The 18,612-nt window shown below is 47.9% G+C and overlaps 5 protein-coding genes across 5 annotated transcripts; 3 read left to right on the top strand and 2 right to left on the bottom strand.

The window, feature by feature from the left end:
* Positions 1-6: 6 nt before the first annotated feature.
* BDV27DRAFT_162704 (RNA dependent RNA polymerase) lies at positions 7-4,385 on the bottom strand (the record flags this gene model as incomplete). Its single annotated transcript, XM_032073426.1, has 4 exons — positions 7-3,308; positions 3,364-3,832; positions 3,886-4,042; positions 4,099-4,385. The coding sequence occupies 4 exons, from the start codon at positions 4,383-4,385 to the stop codon at positions 7-9; spliced, it is 4,215 nt and encodes a 1,404-aa protein (XP_031922440.1).
* Positions 4,386-5,206: 821 nt separating this feature from the next.
* On the bottom strand, positions 5,207-9,161 carry BDV27DRAFT_168588 (uncharacterized protein). Its single transcript, XM_032074810.1, has 9 exons — positions 8,958-9,161; positions 8,748-8,895; positions 8,601-8,695; positions 7,894-8,511; positions 7,680-7,832; positions 6,417-7,631; positions 6,231-6,359; positions 6,059-6,175; positions 5,207-5,974 (listed from the first exon to the last, which is right to left on the bottom strand). The coding sequence occupies exons 1-9, from the start codon at positions 9,030-9,032 to the stop codon at positions 5,330-5,332; spliced, it is 3,195 nt and encodes a 1,064-aa protein (XP_031922439.1). The 5' UTR covers positions 9,033-9,161; the 3' UTR covers positions 5,207-5,329.
* A 654-nt stretch (positions 9,162-9,815) lies between these two features.
* BDV27DRAFT_168584 (FAD-binding oxidoreductase) lies at positions 9,816-11,787 on the top strand (the record flags this gene model as incomplete). Its single annotated transcript, XM_032074809.1, has 4 exons — positions 9,816-10,210; positions 10,295-11,348; positions 11,399-11,580; positions 11,635-11,787. Exons 1-4 carry the CDS (start codon positions 9,878-9,880, stop codon positions 11,785-11,787), a joined length of 1,722 nt encoding a protein of 573 aa, XP_031922438.1. The 5' UTR covers positions 9,816-9,877.
* A 342-nt stretch (positions 11,788-12,129) lies between these two features.
* On the top strand, positions 12,130-13,518 carry BDV27DRAFT_136267 (aspartate-semialdehyde dehydrogenase family protein). Its single transcript, XM_032068725.1, has 3 exons — positions 12,130-12,289; positions 12,344-12,601; positions 12,655-13,518. The coding sequence occupies exons 1-3, from the start codon at positions 12,262-12,264 to the stop codon at positions 13,458-13,460; spliced, it is 1,092 nt and encodes a 363-aa protein (XP_031922437.1). The 5' UTR covers positions 12,130-12,261; the 3' UTR covers positions 13,461-13,518.
* A 264-nt stretch (positions 13,519-13,782) lies between these two features.
* On the top strand, positions 13,783-15,290 carry BDV27DRAFT_136264 (40S ribosomal protein eS4). Its single transcript, XM_032068724.1, has 4 exons — positions 13,783-13,855; positions 13,999-14,421; positions 14,582-14,876; positions 14,937-15,290. The coding sequence occupies exons 1-4, from the start codon at positions 13,842-13,844 to the stop codon at positions 14,988-14,990; spliced, it is 786 nt and encodes a 261-aa protein (XP_031922436.1). The 5' UTR covers positions 13,783-13,841; the 3' UTR covers positions 14,991-15,290.
* Positions 15,291-18,612: the final 3,322 nt, after the last annotated feature.

Genomic DNA, 18,612 nt, shown 5'->3' with positions numbered 1-18,612 from the left:
CCCTTCTCAGAACCCTAGCAGCTCGTTAAGCTTATCAAGAGCAGAGGGCTTGAGATCGTCCTCTTCCTCGACTATCTCAACCCATTTCTCGCTTGAAACCCCGTCGGATGTGCTACTGGCCACGCCTGCGCTTTGAACAACACACCCACCGCCAGTGCTGCCACCTCCGCTGGGACTGCCGCTGCGCTGTATGGTGTCAACAGGTGTGGCAGGAGTGGTAGTATGAATGCCCAGTACGAGACACCCACCACCAGTACTACCGCTGCTGCTCGGAGACTGACTATACTTGGGGATATCAGTGAAGTCCAGCAAGCTGAAACCTGCCTCGATAGGAACATCTGACGGCGCCGCACCAGTAGACGAAGCAAGCTCATGGGGCCCAGAGTTTGAGAGCCCAAAATCAAGAAGTTTCTCCAAAGACTCGACATTATCACTGAAACTCTGAGGCATAGGGGCAGCTGCGCTTATACTACAATGAGAGGGGAGAGGAGAGGTAGGGTCCAGATCATCGGTGAACAGACCAAAGGGGTCGTTGTCGACAACAGGAAGACATCCCGGGATTTCAAAATGTCCCAGCGCGATCTTCCCTAGAACATGCGGGAAAATCCACGGGAAGCTGATCAGAGGTAACTGGTTTATTTTGGGCGTTGGCTTATGGAAGATTTTGTTGTCTGTGGTTGAGTTTTCAGCACGGTACTTGTTAAGCGCATCGGACATCTCCTCGTTGGTGACGCGGTACATGGCGAGGGCTAGAGGGGCAAGCTGGTCAAAATTGCGGCCTCCGACTTTTTCGTAGCATTGCTTTTGGAATGTCTCGCGGAGTGTAGTGGAAATTGCACCGATCTCCTCATGAAATTTGTAGTCCTTGCTTGTATTGGCGTGGCCGAGGACAAACGTAGACCAGACTTCGAATTCAGTTTTGATCTCGTGTTGTGCCATAACTCGTCGCATTGCGTCGTCATATTGTCGCTTGAGATTTTTCGCGAATGTGAGTAGGTCGCCAGAGACTTCAATCTCGCAGTTGAGGAGTCGCTTGTCAAATGGCATCTCGAGGCTGGGGGCGAAGTCATTTCGCTCAACAGCGTCATACAGCTGGCCCAGGATTTTGTTTGAGTGATAGACCCTGTCTTTGGGCTTGTGTATCTTCTCCATGAAGTGTGGCCACTTCCGAGGCTCAAGGTTGCGCGTTAAAATGGCCGGGATGCCTGTCTTGTTGTAATCGACTGCGTCGGAATGCAGCTGGGCTAGCCGGATGCACTTCTCTTCGTTGACACCATCTTCGAGGAAGTCAGCTAATGCAAGATGGGCATGGGCAATCCTAGGAAGAAAATCATTCTTCATGTACGTGACAAAGAAGGAGGTTATGTCGTTGACCGTCACATCCCTATCAAGGTCTTGAGCTTTGTTGCTAGTATACTTCATAGGCTCATGAAACCAGTCCTTGGGCAATAGGTCCTGATCCCAGATGACGATGTAATCATCACCATCCAAATCTCCGCCTGAGCACATGCTTGATACATCTCGATCACCCGTTTGCGGCAAGACAACTACGTCCCGAAGATGATGCAACTGGGGAACATTGACTGCTCTCACGGCACGGATGTCTCCCGGGTGGAGGGAAGGGTTACGAGCTAGGATGCAGACCCCTTCAATTACCTCGGGCTTCTTGCCAGCTTCTGGGCGAGATACCTGGACGAAGATTTCAGGCAGGGCAGCAGTCTTTTCTTCGACCGAGGCAGCATTCCCCGGAACCTTATCGTGAAAGTACCCCTGGAGAAGTCCTGTTTCATCCATGCAACCTAAAAGACATGCCCCTTGGTCGACAACAATTCTGGCCTTTTCTTTCAAGTATTTAAGATGCCATGCCCTCCACAGTGTCAGAATAGAAGTCAAGAAAGGCTCTTTTGATCGTCTGAAACCATCGAGGACCATCTGACTGATTGTGAGGGTCATCTGATTTGGATCTACGTATTTTTTGAGCCAGTAGATAGCCTGTGGATCGCTCTCTAATGCTTCATCGAGTCCCCGTAGCATGGTGTGGAGTTTCGCATGGAATACTTGGTCCGGGATACCTAGCGTTGACAACACGATGATGAGCTGCCGATTCAGCGTGGCCATGGAGAATTGAGACCAGCGGACGATTTCCAACCCATTGTGGATAGCTGCAAATTTAAACTGGCTTTTTCGAATGTGTACTTCCTGGCGCTGAGCCTTAGAGCAGACTGCAAGCATTCCCTTACAGCCGCCCAGACGGAACTGAAACGCAGAGGGAGGCTCTCCTGTTGGTGTTTTTATCTTGAGTTCCGACATAGACATTTGCGCAAGAAAACGCGAGATTCTGCCGACACCATCGGAGAAGTTATACCCATTACGTTCGACGTCCTCGATCTTAACTACGTCCACCGGACAGCCAGCAATAGCCCGAGTTGTCGAGAAGCATTGTCCTAACCTTGCAGCATGCTTAGCAACATTGCGTATGCTATTGAAGTGTCCCATCCAAGCACGGATATTGGCAGCTGTGAGGTTCGGTAAAGGAGCGAAGAAGTAGGCACCATGCTCACGGAATTGGGAATTCCCAAACGCGAGGAATTCGTAGCGCCTATCTCCAATCACAATGCCATTAGTCAGTGCTCTCTTAATGCGAGTAAATATTTCATCCATTGTACTGTCAGTCGTAGAGTTGATCCGACCTAACAGCTTCTCGTCCGTAAACTGTACTCGAAGGAAGCGATCTGCATGCTCTATAAATCGCCTGATGACGCGGTTGGAGATGTCCACCGTCGGCGTGTTATAATAGATGGCGCTTGGTGTGATTCTTGCCGAATGCATATAACAGCAGTAAGGGGGGATCTTTGCTTGAGTCACTCCTTTGATAAACTTCAAGTCAAAGATCTTCATCGGGTCATAATACACCTGCTTCTTCGCGGACACGTGCTCCAAGAGCTTCGCCGCTTGTGTCTCTCCAAGTTCAGACAATTTGACAGCAAATTCACGATTCATCGTGAACTCGGAAAGATACCCGTTCGAGATACAAACTTCAAGCTGATAGCGGACTTGGAAGGGCAAATGAACAAAGTTATGGTCGAAGAGATCTTCCAACGAACATGTCTTCTTTGATGGTTGGGAGTCAGACAAATCTATCCATTTCCAAATGGGCGGATTCATCTCCACGTTCGCGTCCCACTGGGTAAACCGATCTGTGTCTTGAAAAGTGACGTTGTAGTCTTTGAGAATATCACATAGAAGCGTCAGCTTCCCTTTGATATCAGCATCTCTAGGATACGTTATCTTGAAGGTGTTCCAACGACCTATGAAACTGATCAGTCCTAGTCCTAAGTAACGGTAGTAAGGGTAGACACTCACCTATATCGATCACAGCCTTTGCCTTTTTCAGGCCGATGGGAAGGGAAGATAGCTCCAATGCATTACGGACGATATATGTCTGCCGGTACCAAGTCTCCGACTCCCTCCATGTATTGCTTTCCTCTGAATGAGTTACATCGATATTGTTGATGCGACGATGATAGAGTGGAGGCGAGTCCAACACTATAAAATGCGATAAATCTCCTGTTACAGCATCTCGCATCTGGAAAATCTGACTTAGTTGAACGAAAGGGATCTTCAGGCGATATTCCTGAAGAACACTGCTGGCTGGAGTGGGTTTAAAGCTCGGGGTGAAGATGGGAAGCTGGAAGTAGACGAGGAGAGCTCTTTGCTTCAGATTGAGCACTAGCAGGGCGCGCTCATTATCGCTAGAACCGACAGAGCGCATTGGAAGCATCGTTATCACATTGAGCAGGACACCTATATCCATAGACAAGATCGGCATTTTCTACATGAAATGTCAGAACGCCGAAAAGTCGATTCAGGAAGAAATACACTTACAACCTCAACTGGGTATGAGATGCCAGAACGGACCGGACTGGCGATCTGGGGTTCATCATGGTTCAAATCAAGTGCAACATTGATGACTGACGCTCGACCGTTGGGAAGCTTGATGGTGTATAGCCCCTTCCTCCAAAAGTCTGTTTTAGGAGGAGGTCTGTCGAAACGTAAGAACAATTAGTAACTGTACAGTGAGAGCTCAGTGAGCCTTACCTGAAGCGGATTCTCCCTCTAGAGTCTTTGTTGCCATGAGAATCCTCGAATAGATCAATAGAAGAGACGTAGCCCTCGCTAGAGAATGCTTGCCAAAGGATACGTGTGTTAATTTCCCTCGGGAGGTTGAACAGGTTCACAGCCACAGTATCCCAAAATGTCCATGGGGCCAGTAATAACTGGGCTGGTTGTTGTTGTAGCTGAGATGAATTCTGAGGTTGACGTGAGGTGCCTTGACCGGGGAGGCCAAAGTCTCTCGAGCGGTTACTACGACGATTATGCGACATTGTTATCAAAGATCGCGATGATCGACGGTTGAAAGTGGAAGATGAGGTGGAAGAGGATGAAAGGGAAGAAGAATGTGAATGTGAATGAAGGAGAGATTCAGTTGTGTTGTGAAGGCAGCGCTCACTAGCAGTAAGCGGGCGATGGGGACTGACACTAGTCTGGTGTGTTGTTGTAATCGAAGAGCTTCTGTTCTCATTGTCCTTGTTAGTACTGAAGGAAGTTTGAGAGGAAGACCTCGCCGTTGAAGACCGCTTGTGGTGCTTCTTTCCCTTTCGAGATCTTTGCTTCCTGGATCGTCTCTCAAATTCACGTTCACTCAACTGAGGTCCCTCGGTTGATTCTTGCATTTCCGTAATTTTTTTATAGCCAATGATTAGTACTTCCCTAGTAGTCCCTTTCCCAGGTTTACTTATTTCGTTTGTGTGGAAGGAAAGAGCAGACTATATGAGGTAAAGAAACACACTAACAAGATCAATGAAATCCAAAGAAAACAGGGACAGAAAAAGAAAAACATCCCATCTACGAAGTGAACAAAGACCCCTTATATCTTTAAATAACTCTACTTATTGTTGTGCCATGATAATGTGGCCGATCTAAGAGGGATTTGGCATAAGCCCAAAGAACCTTAGTGAGGCCTGCAGGCGTTGAACCTTTGACCTGTCGACTTGCAAGTTGCCAGGGTTGATCAATTCGTTTGCAAGTGTAATTACTGCCTAAAGTGAATTGGTAGACACAATATTAGTGAGATATCGTAAGACTAGAAACTTTTCCAGCTGCTACTTCACACATGCTGTTGTAAAGGTGATCATTGTAGAAACTAGCGACCTGTGATTACGATCTTAAATAACTATATACATGAAAATATCCCCCAGGAAATAAACAAAGCATGCCAGGTTTAGTGTATCATTATTCATTAAAAATCCCATCGGAGAGGTGGAACTCATTAACATCGGGTTGAGGGTTGAGGGTTATGCTCATCAGTGGCTTGGGAAAGAGAAGTACTGGTGAAAAGGAAATCCTTCGTAAAATCCAGATCTATATCCAGGTTTATATCCTGGAGGTGGTTCTCGTTAGTGTCACCGTAAATTTGGGTGTCTTTGAAAGAACTCTGTTGGTTGGAATTATACTTGTTGCTTTCTTGAGAACTGGGGTGGCTATTCTGATCCGTGTCTCCTAGCACTGTTCGGTCACGCGATTGCTTAGTACCACTTCTCCCGTAGATTGAATGCCTCGACTTCTTTTCCGTATTATCATGGGACTTTGTTGGTAACTCAGCCCCAGGGAAAGCGGTGATCCTAGATCTCTTAGGACTACGCCCGCCAAAATGGGCTGTGTCAGTCTCAAAAGACTGGGCAAGAGTGTTATCGGCTTGCGACTGCGAAAATTCATCCTCGGGACGCGTTTGCTGTTGTGTCACTTCCGCTTGTGATGGTCCCAACGTTGATCTGGACCGCGATTGTTTGCCTGAGGTTGTCGTATTTGCAGGGTCGGGCTTCCAGCCCATCACAGCCATCAGTCGAGTGATATGTTGCTGGGCCTCAGAAAATTCACGTGCTTTGGCTGCTCGCTCATCTCGTAGATGTTGCACCTATACCGTAACCAGAGTTAGTTGAAGGAGCAGAAACGATAGATAAATAAATAAACAAAGCCCAAGAGGCATCCTTTTCCATACTTTCTTTTCCAAGTACTGTATTCTCTTCTCTTTCGTTTGCAGCTCTTTAGAGGCGGTAGAAACAGTGGCCTGCATGGTAGCATGTAGCGATGCGATCTCCTCTTTTTGTTTCATGCCCTACATGGGAAGTCAGAACAGTCCTCGAGATCTAACTATAATCCGGATGCCTTACTTCTGTAGCACTTGCGGACAATTGCGCCTCGAACTGCTCCCTGAGAGTAGCTAATTCTGTCTTGAAATTCAGTTCAGCTTCACGGAGAGCGGACCTAATATTATCAGATTCCGAAACCTCTTCGTTTAACTGTAGGCCAAGTTCAGCAGCTTATCAATAGATTCAGGTAATTTCAAAGTGTCCTACCTTGCTTTGTAAGGTTTCCATCAAGGTCTCTATATCTTCTTTGGCAGCCTGCAGTCGAGCAACCTCCTCATCTTTTCGCGTTAACAGTAACCGATTTTCCTCTATGCATTCACCAAACTTCACCATGTCTTGTTTCAAAATCGAATTTTGCTCAATAGCGGCGTCTCTCTCTTTTGACCTAGCGCCAAGAATTTGCTGTAGCTGATCGCTCTCTTCCCTCTTTCGATGGGCATCTTCCTGTAGCTGCTCCAGCTGCTCCTCCTTTTCTGCTACAGAGGCGATCAAATCCAGCTCTCTGGATCTTGCATTTTCTCGGTCCCGATTGGCGGCCTCTTGGGAGTCACGCCGCTGATCCTCTAGCTCTCCTCGTGCCGCATCGAGGCTTGCTGTCAACTCCTCAATACGAGCAGACGCAGTTTCAGCATGAGTTTCGAGACGGGACATATTTTGTTGCAACTCATCAATTGTCCTAGATGCTTGCTGCAACTGTAATGTCAACTCGTCATTGTGTTGTTTTACTTCCTGTGCTTCGAGCGATATTTTGTGTCGCTCTTCTTCGACAGCCCTTAAGGGAGCCTCAATACTGCCACAACGGCGTTCCAGATCATGGCATATTTCCTCAACTTTTTGCATCATGCTGTCATGGGTTGTGCGTGCGCTTAACATGAGGGTCTCTGATAAACCGGCTCTCCAGTCATTTCTTGAATTAGGACGTTCATCACGGAATGTCAGAGCTGTGGCTGTTACCCTAAGTTCAAGAGGCTTAATTTCGGAAAATGAACATGCATTGCGGCACATGGGCTTAGTTTTGAACATGAACGCCCGAAAAGAATCAATGTGGGTCAAGTGGGAAGCTTCTTGATCTGAACTTGGTGAAAGTGAAGCCTGAAAATATAGTGAGAATAGCTCGTAGAGCAATTCGTTCTCTGACTCTGAAACGAATGTGTAGCATATAGTGGAGTTCTGGCACGTTGGCAAGTAAGGCCGTCTCGGAAAGCTTTCAACCAACTCGTTGATGGATCCCTTAAGCCGTGTTAAAGTAGCCTCCGCTGCTGTAGAACCGAAGCCTTGTGAGACCACATTTTGCAATCCGATCACAAATGATTGTGCCACTCGAATAGTATCCACATTAGCAGCATCGGCGGAGTACCTGGGGCTTAATGCGGCAATCACATAATCTATGATCCTACATATTGCAGTCTGCCCTGGACAGAGCTTAAAGAACTTAGTTTTGTTTTCTACAGGCGCATTGCTTCGACTTACCACACTCGCCTCTGCTAACCGTGAAATATATTCCTGCGGTAGTGCTGCCAGTATGCGTGTGCTGTTCTCTGATAAGAGCCAGTGCAAAGCAACTTCAGGCAATCCAGATGGCAAGGCGGCCGTTGGAAGGAGGTAAATCAAGAACGTTGTACCCTACAAGGATAGTTAACTGTGAGCGGTCTGCGATAATCCCTTTCTGTGTCTCAATACATACCAGCTTCTGCACTATAGGATCAATACTATCCCTCGTGACTTTCTCGCAAAGCTTCGCAATCTTGGACGAGTTAGTCTGTATCCAAGACTCTCGCTGACTTCCTTCCACGGTCGCGCATATCTCAATACCTAGTTTGATACTTTCCGCAGCCTGGTCGGTCATCAGACTTTGACAGCTCGTTGAGCAAGCAAGGATTACGCGCAGAACAACGAGATCTAACGTTTTCAGGCCGCGCTTTGCACTAAAGAAATGTTTAATGTTCTGTAACCAGCCAGGAACTTGCTGTGCGCTCTCAATACCTCTAGACACCTTCTGGGAAGATGCGATACGAGCAAAGGTAGCGAGGCAGAGGAGGTTGCCCATATGGTCATCCAGATCGCGCAGCGTTTTAGTGAGCTCTATTTGGAGGTTGGACATGACCTCCGAGGGGATGCTGTGGAGAACACTTGGTGAGGTCTGCAAGCCGGTCATGATCCTGTAAATTGGAAGGATCGTTTCCGCGCAAGGATTGTCTCCTATTGTGCTAATTAATTTCTTGAGGAAAGGCGCAAGCCGCGCCGGTGGGATAAAATCAGCCGGAAGAGGAGACGACAAGCTTGCCGTGCATACGGATATATACTACGCCAGTTAGTGAATTGAAACTGGAACATGCAAAGGTCCGATCTAATGATTGGTTATCAATTCAAGGGATGGAAAGGGAGACTGACCCCTGTGTCATCATCTTCGATAGCCTTCTGGAGGAATTGGTCCAAAATACATGGATAACGCTCCAGTAAGCTATCGCGAAAAGCAGCTAGTGATGCTACGAGTTGTGAGCATACTTCTGGTAAGTCAACCACACATGAAGCTCTTACTGAATGTGCTAATCAAATGCAAAGCGAGGCTGGAGCGAGATAGGCCGTCTATCAAAGCATCAACCAGAGGTCCAACCTGGCACGGCTTATGGGAAGCCCAGGAGCGGAGTGACACATTAGGTGTATGTTGAACCAAGTCATAGAGGTCCTGGAATGATATTAGCTAACGTGACTAGGATTTACAAGTATAGAATATGAGGCCCGCTGTACCTGGAGGGAGGGTGCATATGGAGCTGTGATGAGGCGCTCCACCTCGCGCCAAAGGAGATCGGCACTGTCTTGCATTGTTCAAGCTATTTTCCCATGGGGTAGCCGTCGGTGGGTATCTTGGTCTATTCTGGTCAACCACGAGGTCGTTAATCTGATTCCGGAACACTCCGCCCAGCATGTTAAGTGGAGAGAAGGAAAACGATGAATGTGTACGGCCGCCGTTGCCCCGCCAACTATCTAATCCGATATATTACTACTGTCCGTCAGTCGGCACACTACTCGGAGTACGTACTTAGGGTAAAGGGAGGTTTTCTTCTTAGAAAAGGAAAAGAAAGAAAGATTACATGGTCAAATATTCAAGGACTAATAAAACCAGCGATTCTAGAAAATTGTACTTTTTTGGGTATTTACTTATGGAGTCACGAGCCAGTAGTTGATATACCCCACGGATTTTAAATGTCCATAATTGTCAAAGTACCACCAAATACATAATCATATTAATTCAAGGGCAACTTGCCACTAGGCATGTACCTACATGGAGGGTTCCATTGGATTTATAACTGTACCTGCCAAGCATTCGAGTGTGGGATGAATTCCGCGCTATCGGACTTGTCTCCGAGGGTTTCAGGAACATGAAGGATGATAACCGAGTTAGCAATGGGTCTTTACAGGCCTCTGCCATAAATACAAGTCCTTTGCTTACTGCCCCAACTCGGCCGACATCCGATGCAACTCCTCATTATTAGTGTCGATGGCGTATGAGCTTACCGCATGAAGAGCGGGCAGTCAGGTGCGGCGTATAAAGCTGTCGCAGCACCTCACCGAGACAGAGCAATGAAAATTTATCCTGAAAATTTGGCACCCTCCAGCTTTTTCATATTCCCATATCCGCGGTTGTTTTTTTACTTCAATTGGGAGGCATGCGAGCACTTTCCCGCCTGCCACGGGGTTTCCCCGCAAATCCCCGCGTACTCCATCGCCGACCCACACTCCCACAGCCCGAAGTCTGTCAAAGCTCAAGGATCGCGCGGTTGAATAGCTCGGCCTCGAGTGGCAATGATCGTGAAAAACGTGGTGATGCTGTGAAATCTGAGCCCTCTACTGGTTCATCAAATCCTTGGACCGCGAGTCGGACGCTTCTTGTCTCTGCACTGGCCGCCGGACTCAGCTATGCCTATGCAATCTCAAGCAATAAGCCCCAGCCGGAAAGTCTGAAGCAGCCTCAATATGGGTCTACACAGGATCTTAAGAAGGTGGGTATATTCATAGGGTTACTCTTCGATGTGTACGCTATAGTATATAAAAGACGCAATTGGCTAATGATTCTCTACCACTAGGCCATTGCCGAATTACGAGCCAAGTTGGGTGATGAGGCTATTAGCACAGATGATGATGACCTTCAGGTCCATGGATTCTCAGAGTGGTCAAGTGTCAACGCAGATCGGTTTCCTGTTGCTATCGCGTATCCGAAGAGCACGGAGGACGTTGCGGAGATTGCCAAAATTTGTCACAAATACAAAATGCCAATGATTCCTTATTCTGGAGGCTCCAGTCTTGAAGCCAATTTCTCCGCTGTCCATGGTGGCCTAACAATTGATTTTGGTTCAATGAACAAGATTCTGGAGCTTCACGAAGACGATATGGACGTGGTCGTCCAACCGTCCATACAATGGATGGAATTGAACGAGAAAATCAAAGACTCTGGTCTCTTCTTTCCTGTTGACCCCGGTCCCTCGGCGATGATTGGTGGAATGATTGGGACTAATTGCAGTGGAACCAATGCAGTGCGGTATGGCACAATGAAAGATTGGGTCATTAATCTTACTGTTGTTCTGGCAGATGGGCGCATCGTGAAGACGCGCAGACGTCCGCGCAAGACTTCTGCTGGCTACAACTTGACCGGCATGTTTGTAGGGTCTGAGGGAACGCTTGGTATAGTAACCGAGGCGACTCTCAAACTGACACCGATCCCAGAGGAAACTCGTGTCGGTGTCGTCACATTCCCTACTATGCGCGACGCTGCATCTACTGCCATGCTGCTGATACGAAAAGGGATCCCTGTACAATGTATGGAAATCCTGGACGATGTTCAGATGGACGTTATCAACCGTGCTGGCGGTACGGGGCGGAGTTGGAAAACGCTACCCTCGTTGTTTTTCAAGTTCTCTGGCACAAGTGCTGGCGTTCTCGACAGCGTTAACTTGACCAGGGAACTGGCAAAAAAGAACCATGCCGAATCCTTTGAATTTGCCCAAGATGAGCGAGAGGCGCATGATTTATGGTCGGCGCGAAAACAGTCGTTGTGGAGCATGCTAGCGTTAAAAAAGGAAGGCTCGCAAGTGTGGTCTACTGATGTATCTGTGCCAATTTCGAGACTCCCTGATATTATTGGTACGTCCTTGCGTAAAGAAAGCTTTCTTGTCATATGCTAAAGGCAGCAGAAACCACGAAAAAGGAATTGGACGATCTTGGGATCTTCGCAAGTGTCCTCGGCCATATCGGAGACGGAAATTTCCACACATGTATTCTCTACAATCGCAAGGATTCAGAGGAGACAGAACGTGTAGAGAAGTTTGTCTACGATATGGTTGATCGTGCTCTTGAGATGGAGGGTTCTTGCACTGTAACGTATTCCTTGCCTATTCACGACGGATGCGTTCGACTGACATTAAAGTAGGGTGAACACGGTATTGGGCTGGGCAAGAAGAAATCCCTTCAGAAGGAGCTTGGCCCAGAGACCATTGATGTTATGCGCAGCTTCAAAAAAGCTCTTGACCCGCATTGGCTCTTGAACCCTGGCAAGATTTTTGACTATGAGGATGAATCATGATCCGCGACGACAACATGCGCAGACTTCCCAGATAAATGCCATTAGAATAGAATACTTGATGAGCGAAATATGTACATAGGTGAGACCGTCGAGTACTGTACTAAGTACTAGTAGTTAGTGTAGATAGAAGGGAATGAAAAACCCTCCCCTGCTTAATTGGGTGGGATTTAATAGATTGTCTAACCAATGGCAATGAAGAGAAAAATTGATCTACTGAATTTTAGGCTAGGGCGGGGGCTGACTCATCTCGTGGCAAGTGACTAATTCCGGAGCGATATCGCAGTCATACCACAAGCATCCTTCTTTCAGCCCCTCTTTCATAGTTAAGCCGGTGAGTAATTCGTGTCTAATGGACATCAATGGTTGTTTTCCCTACTATTTGGAACCATTGATGATCTCTATAATAATACCTTGAAGTTATTGGCTTATTAGTAACGCTAGGTCGGCACTTTGACTCATCTGTTTTCGATCAAGATGGCACCATCTCCTAAGAAGAAGTGCGGTACGAGGAATTAGCTCATGTTTTGTTATGGAATACCATGTTGATGACAAATAGGTGTCCTCGGTGCCACAGGCTCTGTGGGCCAGAGGTTTATCCTCTTGCTCGCCGATCACCCTTTTCTAGAGCTTCATGCCGTCGGTGCATCGGAGCGCTCAGCCGGCAAGGCCTACAAGGACGCCGTAAGATGGAAGCAGACTACGGCTATGTCTGAGAAGCTCAGCAACCTTGTTCTCCGGGATTGCAAAGCCTCTCAATTCGCCGACTGTGATCTTGTGTTCTCTGGTTTGAACAGCGATATCGCGGGTGAAGTTGGTATGTGGGAATCCCTTATTTGGAAAGGCTATTGCTAACCAGCATATCTCCAGAAATGGAGTTCATCAAGGCCGAGATCCCCGTATTTTCAAACGCAAAGAACTATCGCAAGCACCCCTTGGTTCCCCTCGTTGTGCCAACAGTCAACCCTCATCACTTTGATTTGATCCCTCACCAAAGGAAAGAATTCGGTTTGAAGAAGGGTTTCCTTGTGTGCAACTCCAACTGCGCGGTCATTGGTATCGTCATCCCCTTCGCGGCTCTCCAGGCCAAGTTTGGCCCTGTTGAAGAGGTCGAAGTCTTTACTGAGCAGGCCTTGTCGGGTGCTGGCTACCCCGGTGTGCCCAGCATGGACATCCTGGATAACGTTATCCCTTTCATTAGCGGTGAAGAAGACAAGCTCGAGAACGAGGCTCAGAAGATCTTGGGTTCTCTGAATGCAGATGCTACCGCCTTCGAGGAGCAGGCAGGGCTTCGAGTTGGAGCCACTTGCACTCGGGTCCACGTTACCGACGGTCATATGGCGTTTGTTTCGCTGAGATTCAAGAACCGCCCAGCGCCCAGCGCCGAACAGGTCGTGCAGGCGCTGAGGGAATACCAGTCCGAAGCGCAGAAACTGGGGGCTCCTTCTGCCCCTAAGGAGGCGATTAGGGTATTCGACGAGGCGGACAGGCCGCAACCAAGACTCGACAGAGACATCTGCGGCGGATACACTGTTAGCGTGGGTCGGGTGCGTGAAGGCGCCCAGGGAGGCTACTTTGACCTCCGCTTTGCTGCTCTCTCTCACAACACGGTCATTGGAGCCGCTGGATCCTCGATCATCAATGCTGAGATTGCAGTCCTGAAGGGATACATCTGAAATTAACAAAACGAGTTTAGATTAGAGTACATAGGTAATTAGAAGGCGTTCGATACCACTCTAAGCAGGAGGTAGTCTATACTTCCCAGTAGATGATGATGTATGGGATTAATACTACGTAGTGCTAAGTTAACTACCTACCCCTGTTCTGGTATTATGTAATCATTAACTGGGGTGGAGCAAAAGGAGCGGGCCTAGATCAGGACTAGCGTCGAATTATACACCCTAGCCCTAATTATCCTAATCAGGACAAGCACAAACTCCACTAAGCGAGTTTTTCGTAGTGGATCGGATATCACTCGACAACTTTCGGCTTTGTCTGGTTTTTCTCCTTCGGACACTTCGACAACTAACCGGGTTCAAGTCGACAAAGCAGTCAAGATGCCTCGCGGACCGTGAGTATACCATTGCAGATATTTTTCCATTGAGATTTACGATGAGCACACTGGTCCTGGAAAAACTACGTTTGAAAGGGGCTCGATGGTCACCGTTGGATAGCAGAATCGAAAGAACTCGACACTGACAGCGATGTCTACAGTACCAAGCACCAGAAGCGCCTCAGTGCGCCTTCGCACTGGCTCCTGGACAAAATGTCCGGAACCTATGCTCCCAAGGCCTCCCCCGGTCCTCACAAGCTCCGCGACTGCCTTCCCCTCATCGTGTTCATCCGTAACCGTCTCAAGTACGCCCTGAACGGCCGTGAGGTTAAGGCCATCATGATGCAGCGTCTCATCCAGGTCGACGGCAAGGTCCGCACTGACCCTACCTTCCCCGCTGGTTTCATGGACGTCATCGGCATCGAGAAGACCGGCGAGAACTTCCGTCTCATCTACGACACCAAGGGCCGTTTCACCGTCCACCGTATCCAGGCTGAGGAGGCCGAATACAAGCTGTGCAAGGTCAAGCGTGTTCAGCTCGGCAAGGGCGGGATCCCATTCTTGGTTACGCACGATGCGAGAACGTGAGTGCATACTCTCCACAAGTTCCGCGTCCATCAGTCGTTGGACCAAGCTTTGGTTGATCGGCGGAGGACGAAAGAACTTCGAAATTATATTACGACTTGCTGGCGATCAGTAAGGATCGAGTTGTAGAACTGTATATGCTAACAACTGTAATTACAGCATCCGCTACCCCGACCCTGCCATCAAGGTCAACGACACTGTGAAGGTTGACATTGCCACTGGCAAGATCACTGACTTCGCCCGCTTCGACACTGGTGTTGTCATCATGGTTACCGGTGGTCGTAACATGGGTCGTGTTGGTGTCGTCACTCACCGTGAGCGCCACGACGGAGGTTTCAACATTGTCCACGTCAAGGATGCTGTTGACAACACCTTCGCCACCCGTGAGTCCAACGTCTTCGTCATTGGCCAGGAGAAGCCCTGGATCTCCCTTCCCAAGGGCAAGGGTGTCAAGGTACGTTTGCTATCCGTTCTACATAGGCAGTCCAACGCAAGATACTAACGCATCATACAGCTCTCCATCGCTGAGGAGCGTGACCGCCGCCGTGCTGCTGCCATTGCCAACTAAATGTATCTTGGTAGGTGACATTAGACACTGCAGCAAAATCAAAAGACTTGAAAAATCCGCTAGAGACGACATCTTGTCTTGCTTTGTGGGCCTGTATGACGCCGGTTATGATTCTATGATGCGTTTCTAGGAAGAAAAAAAAGTTGTCTACAGGACGCATAATGGGGCTTGGTAGTTTCCATATCCATGTTCCGTAGGGTCAAGCCATAGCAAGCAAAACAGGGACTGCCGTCTCGTTTGATATGATACCTCTTAATTAGTCTTGTTCTGAAATGACCTGACATTTGATACCCCGCTCGAGTATTTGTCCAAAGTAGATATCACCGTCTTTTGACTCTGTATCTTTCCACGATATGGACCCTTTAGATAACTGGTTCACAAGGAATAGTCCGAATGGGACGGAGTGGCCCGTCGCGCACTGGGGATGTCCACACCTTTTAGGTAACGGAATCTGGTTTGACCGATCGCCACTTTACCTCTCACATTGACATGATTCACACGTAAATCCCTCCAACTCAATCTCCAAATCTGAGTGGGACTGATTAGATAAAAGCACAACAGGTAAACTGAGCGAACGCCCGTATCACCAATTAGCGTTCGTTCATTACACCCACTACGGTGGGTAGAGTCGCAAAGATACCTGGTTCTATACGAAAGGGGCACAAGTGGGAGTGGAACACGTCGAATTCTCTGCAGGATCCGTACGGATCCTTCCTTCTCCGTCATGCACCGCTCCCGTCCTACTCCGTAGTTGTGCCCTAAATGCCTTTTTCAGTAGCGGCACCTACCATACCCTCCGTTGAGACCGATCCTCGGCATTATCATAGCGACGTAAGCGCGTTGACCATGCAGCAGGAGAGAAGAATCACCCGGCTAAAGCGCAAGCCCCATGCGACGGTCTTAAACCTTGGCTCGGGTGCGTTGGACGGAGGTGACAAGTCATTGTTGGAGCCGATCTTACTTCCATTTGGCGTCCCTGTAGTGATTGAAGGATTGGAAACCAATCATCAGGGGGCATCGAGGTACGGGGAAATCGAGGCCTTTGAACGACGGGGAACAAATAGGAGAACTTTACCCTATCGGGGGATAGGCAACTCTTTTGAAGCTTGATTTTGGGGATTGAGTTTGAAATCTAGACGGGACTATCCAGATGGATACCGACATGACGGAGTTCCTCTCTCGTCATTCCAGGATGGGAACCAGCAGTGGCCTTGTATTCTGTACCACTATCCCTGTTCCTAACTTTTGAGTACATTCCTAACAGTTCGTGTGTGTTCCCTTTTTCAGCAGTGACTCGCGGTCTGAGGTGGTCCGCATGCAGATGATCTCCTGCCATGTTGAGATGCGTGACTATCGGGTGGAGATAATTGGAGTACTCACATACTTTGTACAAATAATTAAATTGACTTAGTTCATGTACCGCGGGACCGCTACAGGAATCGGGATATATATTACTATGCACGTCACAAGTGATGGGCCAATCTGCTTCATTATCTCCGGCAGACAAGCTGCAATAGAGTATACCTAGGGTTGTGTACGGAATAGTGCAGACTTTATCGTTCTTGTGTGGGCCGTTCAGTTCAGAACTACAGTTATGAGGAAAGGACCAGGGACTGTCAAAAAGAAAACAAACATATGAAAAATAAAAATAAAAAAATTAACTATTGTTTGAGGAAAAGAACGTCTTAGACCCAACGCCACACCTTCTTTCGAATGCAAATGTTATGTATGTAGTATGTACTACAGCAAGCAAAAGCAAGTCCGTTAACTGACAACTGTTCTTTCTTTTTCTTTTTTTGACTCCAAGCATGCCTTTCTCTAGATGCAAGTTCATAATAGCCATCTAAGGAAGGTGACACTCGGTATATACTGAATCATTTTCTGGAGGGGTGCCGAAAGAAGCGAACAGCTCACGAGACTACTGCAACCCACTGACTCGACTTCTCAATGTATGTACATAGTAGCTGATAATAATAAGCACCACCCTTGTTTCTGGCAAAATCAGGAAGGAAAGAAACTGGGACACAGGCTTGGGGCAAATTGAACGCCAGCTTTCATTCTTTTCCCAGCAGAGCGGGTCTTATTGCAGCTACCTTCTCTTCTCTTTCAGCTCTCCATGTTGTCTGGGGCGTTCACCATTCTCCTCTGTGTGGTCGGTGAATTTTCAACCTGTAATTCGACGTGGAGAGAGCCTTGGAACGGTCCATGCAAGCCAACGCGCGCCATCCTTGATTTCCGAAAGATGATTGAGTCACGTTTTACTATTGACCTGGGGGGTCTTAACAGGGACGCTCACACACAAAAAAAGAAATTGAGAAAATAAAAAAATAAAAAAAAGAAGCACCGTTCCAATGACGGCAATTGCCCATATACACTGGGCGGGAACTCCGACTCGCTTCATTTCCACCACGCCACAGGGACAACAACATCTATCATCTCGACTTGGTCTAGCACCGTGTACTCCGTATGTACCGTGGAAAACTCATCGGCAGATGCGGACCAGGACAACCAATGGGAGTTTCTACTATTAGCCAGGGTTGAGTTCGGTTGATCACAGCATAATGGACTGGCCGTTATTTTTCGACGGCCGGCTACAGCCGCGAGTTCTTTTTCCAATGTCCCCACCAGGTACTCCGTCGTAGTACAACATAGTACTACGGAGTACGTACGTACCAGTACAGCTGTCATGCCCAATGATGAATCCTTTCGTGTACCTTGCCATAACGGTCCGCTAATTACACTTTGAAAATTTCCTCTTCTTCATTTCGCCCCTTAGGAGGACTAACGGCTCAGGGCGTGAGTACAACAGAGAAGCCGCTGGCCCCATAGTGTCGCGCGGCGTTGGAGAACCGAATCGGATCGACATTTATAGCCCCCGAGCATCGGCGATACCCTTCATGAGGCAGAGAAACATGGCCCCATAGGCAATGAACGAAAAAGAAGAGATGAGCGACTAACTCAGTTACTGGATCAGGAGTGTCCGCTAGCAGTTCCTTTGTTCCACCGTGCTCCATAGACAGTTTCTAGCGTGTATCCTCATGCAGGGTGCCATGGAGCTGTGTGTGTGTGTGAGAGAGAGAGAGAGAGAAAGAGAGAGGGAGGGAGAGGGAGAGAGAAAAGTGGCGATCTAAATTACTGGTCGATTAAGGTCAATTCAAGGCAGGATGATGCTACGCCCATCTATCACTGCCGTTATCATCAGAATTATGACTATCCTCAAAAAGTCCTCCCCTGCCAGATCCCGAGCTTTCCGTCCAGAAGGTCGACTTCACCGCTACAGTCACACTCACTAGTTGCTCCGGCTTAACACATTACATGTCGATTGAACGATTGAACCACATCCAGTACGGGTGAATCTTCCAGAAAAGAATGGCTAATGCATCTTATTCGACCCCATGCAATGTTGCTGACCGCTTCTCTTCAATGCATTCCAATTGTTGAACGGATGGCCGCCGCTGGCTTCTATTATTGCTCTCTCATTACTCGTACCCTTCTGAACCAGTCTAAAAAAATTTTTACGCTAGTATGATGGATAAATGGTGACTTTCTATTGCCCGTGTGGAGTTCTGTTTTCTTTTCTTTTCTTTTCTTTTTTCTTTTTTCTTTTTTTTTTTTTTCTTTT

This window comes from Aspergillus caelatus, assembly GCF_009193585.1.
Source record: "Aspergillus caelatus strain CBS 763.97 unplaced genomic scaffold BDV27scaffold_268, whole genome shotgun sequence".
Classification (NCBI taxonomy): Eukaryota; Fungi; Ascomycota; class Eurotiomycetes; order Eurotiales; family Aspergillaceae; genus Aspergillus; species Aspergillus caelatus.
Note: the sequence above shows the minus strand (reverse complement) of the source record. Positions and strands in the feature narration are given on the sequence as shown.

Bases quoted from the DNA above. Each gene is read 5' to 3' on its own strand.
- BDV27DRAFT_168588 (XM_032074810.1), bottom strand. From the start codon at position 9,032: ATGCAAGACAGTGCCGATCTCCTTTGGCGCGAGGTGGAGCGCCTCATC. The intron at 6,360-6,416 runs GTAGGACACTTT...CTTGGCCTACAG, and splicing joins TGGAAACCTTACAAAGCAAG to TTAAACGAAGAGGTTTCGGA. The intron at 5,975-6,058 runs GTATGGAAAAGG...GTTACGGTATAG, and splicing joins TACAGTACTTGGAAAAGAAA to GTGCAACATCTACGAGATGA.
- BDV27DRAFT_136267 (XM_032068725.1), top strand. From the start codon at position 12,262: ATGGCACCATCTCCTAAGAAGAAGTGCG. The intron at 12,290-12,343 runs GTACGAGGAATT...GATGACAAATAG, and splicing joins ATCTCCTAAGAAGAAGTGCG to GTGTCCTCGGTGCCACAGGC. The intron at 12,602-12,654 runs GTATGTGGGAAT...GCATATCTCCAG, and splicing joins CGATATCGCGGGTGAAGTTG to AAATGGAGTTCATCAAGGCC.
- BDV27DRAFT_136264 (XM_032068724.1), top strand. The intron at 14,422-14,581 runs GTGAGTGCATAC...CTGTAATTACAG, and splicing joins GTTACGCACGATGCGAGAAC to CATCCGCTACCCCGACCCTG. The intron at 14,877-14,936 runs GTACGTTTGCTA...CGCATCATACAG, and splicing joins CCAAGGGCAAGGGTGTCAAG to CTCTCCATCGCTGAGGAGCG.